The 6,005-nt window shown below is 39.4% G+C and overlaps 1 protein-coding gene across 3 annotated transcripts in view; it reads left to right on the forward strand.

The window, feature by feature from the left end:
- LOC117944785 (golgin subfamily A member 7-like) overlaps positions 1 to 6,005 on the forward strand; it is a 24,533-nt gene that overhangs the window by 1,884 nt on the left and 16,644 nt on the right. For all 3 annotated transcript variants that reach the window (XM_034871939.1, XM_034871940.1, XM_034871941.1), the window contains exon 2: positions 3,610 to 3,735. In XM_034871939.1, the coding sequence (XP_034727830.1) occupies positions 3,610 to 3,735 (126 nt within the window). The remainder of the gene's footprint in view (positions 1 to 3,609; positions 3,736 to 6,005) is intronic.

Consider the following 6,005-nt stretch of genomic DNA (forward strand, 5'->3'; position numbering starts at 1 on the left):
AAAGTACCTGGTAGCAGGTCCCAGGGACTTTTTTTCGTAATGGAAAACCAAAAAAAGCGAGTAGACCCGAGGCGACTCATTCATGCAAAGAGGACACATCTTTTTGGAAAAACAGTGGGGAGACCAGATATAGTTTTCTCATTGCAGAAATGGTTCTGGGGATAAGGCAACATGTCTGTGGGGATTTCCGGGGGAGGAAGTAATATCTAAAGTGGATAAAGATGGTCATTGGTTAGCTGTGGTAGTGGTTTTAGAAGGGGCATTTGCTATTTTAAATAATATCTATGGGTTCAATAAGATTAGTCAGAAGAACTCTTGGAATGCTGACAAATTATTTCAGATCATAACAATATGTATGGCATAAGGTTTACACTAATAGTTGGGGATTTTAATATGTTACTGGATGAGTGGTCTGATAGGTGTCCATCAACTTACAATGACTACCACTATAACACTGTATTAAAGGAATTCAAACAGGTTAATTCACTTATTGACATTTGGAGAGAAAAAAAAACTTTTATGAGACAGTTTTCTTGGTTAAAACTTAATGGGGGATCAAGATCGAGAATAGATCTTTGGTTGGGCACTTAGAAATAATAAGTGCTGTGACAGATGTCTCAATGTCTGCTGCTCCTTTAACAGATCATTGTGTAATTGGCAGTACAATGAAACCAGGAAGCAATCATAAATTTAGGAAGAATTACTGGAAGTTTAATGCGGACTTGTTGAATGTGGAAGAATATGTTGAGGAAGTTAAGGCCTTAATAGGGGATATTAAGAGTGATGTTCTTACATGCTTTAAGAATTGGGAATATTTTTAAAGTATACTAAAATCAAAAAGGGAACAACAAAAGAAACTTGTGAATATGAGAGAGTTTGAGGTGTGGATGGTGATGTCTGTCAAACCGGGGATGACGAGAAGGATTAAAGACGGATGACGTTGGTGCAAATTCTGCACCCCTCAAAAGCTGACAAAGGATTGAATGGAATGAGCATGGGTGAGGAAATTGCAAATGGACTTAACGTCCAGAGAGGGTAACGGAAGCCAATATGTGGCTTGATGTGCCTTAAAGCAATTACAGCCAGTTAAGTAGGCTGAGAGAGTGCTGGGCAGGACTTTTGGTGATGGCATCTTGTGATGCGTAAGAAGTTTCTCAGCTGGTGTGTTAGTTGAGCGGCTAAAAACGGTGGCACTGGTGTGGGGTGAATGTCTAATTATGGAGCCAAGTGTCTGATATTCTTTATTTAAGATTTCTTCTACTGCTGTCTTTGAGTAAATGAGTATGGACTTGGTGCAGGGGAACTAGAGCCCAGTCTGAAAGAAGAAGGCTAAGAATCGTTGAGCATGATAGTAGGTAGGTCCAATTGAGCAGCTGGATGTGGCACTGGAATTGCGGTGCGGCCAGTTCGGAAAGGGAGGGAGCAGAAGCTGAATGGCCAGGAACAACAGAAGGAAGGGTAGAGGAAGGGATGTGCACGGGGTCTTGTGAAGCCTACAAACACAGGGATGAAAAGGCAGAGAACGCCAGAGATATGACAGACAGAGGGATCAGGCACATGGGAAAATAAGACTTGACCACCGGCAGTGGAAGCTGGTGATGAGTGCTGTGGCCGTCAAAGCCTCGTGACGACAGGCATGACGCCGCCAGCAGTGGCCATTGCTGGCAGGGGACTCAGAAGTGTTAAAGACTCGGAGGTTGTTGCTGCTGGGGGTAGCGATGGAGGCTGACAAATCGGGCTGAGTGACCGGATTCGCAGAGGCCAGAGAGAAGTTGTCAACAAGTGAGCATTTGAAATTATTAGAGGCAATAACAGTCATGGAAGATAATGATGAAAAACTATTAACTGTCAAAAGTGTGCCAAAATGAATGGTAGTCAATGATCCGCTTACGGCGGGTGACTGCTCAATAGCAGAAAAACGGCCCCGTGGGAGTCCCGCATAGAGAGGAGAGGCACATGGGTAAAGACAACCCGACCCTGCCAGGGGGAGCTGGTGACACATGCTGTGGCTGGCAAGGCCCGTGACGTCATACGTGACGCCGCCAGCCGAGGCCAACGCTGGCAGGGGGACCCGATGTGCAGGAGGCCCGATGGTTGCCGCCTCCTGGGTAGCAACAGAGGCTAGGAAGAGACGGTACTAGGCAGTGCAGTTGTCATTGAAGTACCGTTGAAGGCGGGCCACGGTGAATTCTCTGATATCTGGTTTTATCTGTGGAGGTGGAGACGGCCGCGTCACAGAGGAGGGCGCGCTGCGCCGAGGCATGGTGACCGCGAACTGCAATCGGTGCCGTTGAGACATATGCATGGGATCCGACTGCTGCGCCGTGACTGAAACCTTGACATTCGTTGTTATTAGAGTTCTCAATAAAATAGTAGGATAATAATTTGTTTTATTAACACAACAAAACAGAGGAACATCAAAATATTTTAAAGTTCTGATATACAAAATCTATAGAAAAACAAACGTAAGATATGAAACTTAAAGACCTTTGAATAACAACTCAATAACAAAACAAAAAAAATCTGTGTTGCCAACAAGGACATTGTAGGGCGCCCTCTGGTTCCAAAACTCATAAGATTATAGGAATCATTTGTCATTATTTAATAAAAAGAAAAAACTAAAAATAATTTTATCGGCTATTTTAAATGCAGATACCAATAGTTTGGGAAATGCCTAATATCATAGTTGTCGGGCTCTCATTTTAACTATTCTGAATCCAATTCCGATTCTCATTCCGATTTGTTGAGGGGATGGAGTTTAAATGGTTCCCATGCTTATTTCACAACAAAAGGCATCTTAAATTGAGAAGCAATGATCGGATGTGAATGGATTTTTTGTGTGTGCGTGTTCTCTCTGTCCATCCGCTGGTCTCTCTCTTTGTGCCTGATCGTGTGTCTTGCTTTGACAAGTCAAAACAGCCAATATCACCATAAACCTGGCTGTTTTATTTTGAAATGTGTTTATTTTGGAAAAGTATCCTTTTGTACTGTGGTTTTCCTGTATGTGATTACTGTAATTCCTCAAATAAAAGCCAGGGCCTTTATTTACTTTTATTTGAAGCAGGCTTCTATTAGAGACAGGCCTTTCTTTCTAATGCTATCTGTTTGATAAGTATACTTGTTTTTAATAAATAAACCGTTTTAAATAACAAGCCATGGCGTTCCAGTGGACAGAACATTCATTTTTTTAAGAAATATCTAACAACAGCAGCCAACAACGGCCACTATCATAGGCCCGACTATTAATTGACTACCGATCTTTATTTGAGGAATTACGGTACCTGCATTGCTTGACACGTACGTGCCTTGTATTACGTAAAAAAATAGAGGAGACGCCAAAACTATCACAGCACCAGAGAGATTAGATAACATGAGTGCCAAAATAAAATTAGATGCACTAAGTTGCTAAACGCAACGTTTACTCCTGTGGTGTGTTCTTGGTGTTACTGTGCGTCCACATGCACAATACCACGCCAGTAAAATGGAAGTTAGCCCTCATTCCTTTAATTATTTAAAAAAACATTTCTCAGTCTATTCACTCAGGAATAGACAGACTCCAGAGGGTTATCAATGTATGATCCTGTATTGTAATCTCATTTTTTTTCACAGACCCACAGCTTGCAGGACATGAGGCAACAGGCAGCCGTTGCTGCCAAAGTCTTCATTCAGAGAGATTATACCAAAGGCACTGTGTGCCAGTTCCAAACCAAGTTCCCCTCTGAGCTGGAGACCCGGGTAGGATACACCTCTTCACTGTTCTGTTCAGAAAAACTTTTTCAATGCCAGTAACACATTGAATTGGTAAATTGATAGTTTAATGTTTCCATGACATCCATACAACACACCCTTGTCTTGTGGACACAGGTGTTCAGACTGGTTTAAGGATTATCCGGGGTAGGACTAGGCAATATGATCAACAAATAATAATCTCTTGCATGATTCTTAATTGTAATATATTTTTCTGCAGGAAGATTACAACATGATTAAAACTATGTAATTTGCACTTTGATTAATAAGCAATGCTGTCTTATTTTTATTATAAGTTACAGGTGGACTCTGGACATGATGTGGGGTGCTCATTGTTTACTGTTTACATCTTTACAAACGTAGGGGAGAGGCTGTATGACACTAGGTGGTACAGCCAGAGACATGCACCAAAAAAATTGCCTTCTGCATTTTTGTTTAGCTTTTCTCTCCATTGTACTGTACCGTGATGTATGATCCGAAGCGTGACTTCTGTGTATCGTTCCACCTCTAACTCGTATGTGTTAATATGTATTTATTTATATACATAGCATGGACGTGGGAGGTAGGGGTGCTGAAGGGGCTGCAGCTTCTTCTAAAACCAGATGACATAAAGTCCATTAATTGATTAAAAAGTTTTTAAAAAGTGTAGTGTGTATTCCCTTTCTCACAGGCAATATGTGTAGTACACAAGTACTTGTGGTGGGTAAGAGGATTTTCTTGGTTTTGTCAACCAATACTGGTTTTTCAAGGCCGATAACCGATTATTTTTAGTTAAACGGATAAACAATTCGCATTTACAGTAAAAATGAAAATCTTGAATGTTAAAGATTTTGGAATGTTAAACTTTACATTACATTAAGCAATTATTTACTGAGTTTGAAACATTCAAGATAACACACAGTAAATATAAATAATCAAGGTCCCTGGTGCTTTTTATATAATAGAAATACTCTTACTGTACTTTTTTGCTGTTATTTGTATCCATCTGCTGTTAATTTTTTAGAGAGACGCAGACAGTGAGAAAATAAAGTTATGCTGTAGTCATTATGTTAACTCACAACTAGCTTCATTTTTTATATATATATGTGTGTGTATATATATATATATATATATATATATGTATGTATGTATGTGTATATATATGTATGTGTGTGTGTGTGTGTGTGTGTGTGTGTGCCATTGGTGAGTTTAAGTTCTTTAAATGAAAGATTAAAAGCATGTGCGAGGATGTAAAACCGTTACACAAAAATACTTTCTATTCTCAATGTAGCCTATTAACAGGTAATACAAATGCTAAGATTTATTTTAAAATTAGCAAGCCACAGTGTAGAAACACTTTGTTATTTGAAGTATATATCTTATATTAAAATCTTATGTAAATGTTATTGCTACAAACAGAAATTACTAAATTACTACTAATTACTTTTTTCGTCCATTTCAAAATAATGTACAACTTGTACAAGTGGAGCTGATTTGATTTTAAGTCCTGGTTTTAAAAACAAGCTTAAACACCATAGGTCTACCAAACCAGCAAATGGATTTATATGCGTTTGCGTTTGTGTTTCTAGACCCTGCAAATAGGACAACTTTTTCAGATATATTCATAGGGAAAAAAAATTATATTTTGGTCAAAACAGTATATTTACAGTGGTGTGAAAAAGTGTTTGCCCCCTTCCTCATTTCCTGTTCCTTTGCATGTTTGTCACACTTAAGTGTTTCGGAACATCAAACCAATTTAAACAATAATCAAGGACAACACAAGTAAACACAAAATGCAATTTATAAATGAATGTGTTTATTATTAAAGGGGGAAAAAAATCCAAACCATCATGGCCCTGTGTGAAAAAGTGATTGCCCCCTAAACCTAATAACTGGTTGGGCCACCCTTAGCAGCAACAACTGCAACCAAGCGTTTGCGATAACGTGCAATGAGGCTTTTACAGCGTCCTGGAGGAAGTTTGGCCCACTCATCTTTGCAGAATTTTCCTAATTCCGTTACATTAGAGGGTTTCGAGCATGAACGGCCTTTTTAGGGTCCTTGTAAATTCTGGAGTGTGGTCTATCTGTATAGTGTCTTGAGATAACTCTTGTTATGAATTGATACTATAAATAAAATTGAATTGAATTAAATAAAAATTGAATTTAAGGTCATACCACAACATCTCAATAGGATGCAGGTTAGGACTTTGGCTAGGCCACTCCAAAGTCTTCATTTTGTTTTTCTTCAGCCATTCGGTGGTGGACTTGCTGGTGTGTTT

This window comes from Etheostoma cragini, chromosome 5 (genome assembly GCF_013103735.1).
Source record: "Etheostoma cragini isolate CJK2018 chromosome 5, CSU_Ecrag_1.0, whole genome shotgun sequence".
In the NCBI taxonomy this organism is placed as follows: domain Eukaryota; kingdom Metazoa; phylum Chordata; class Actinopteri; order Perciformes; family Percidae; genus Etheostoma; species Etheostoma cragini.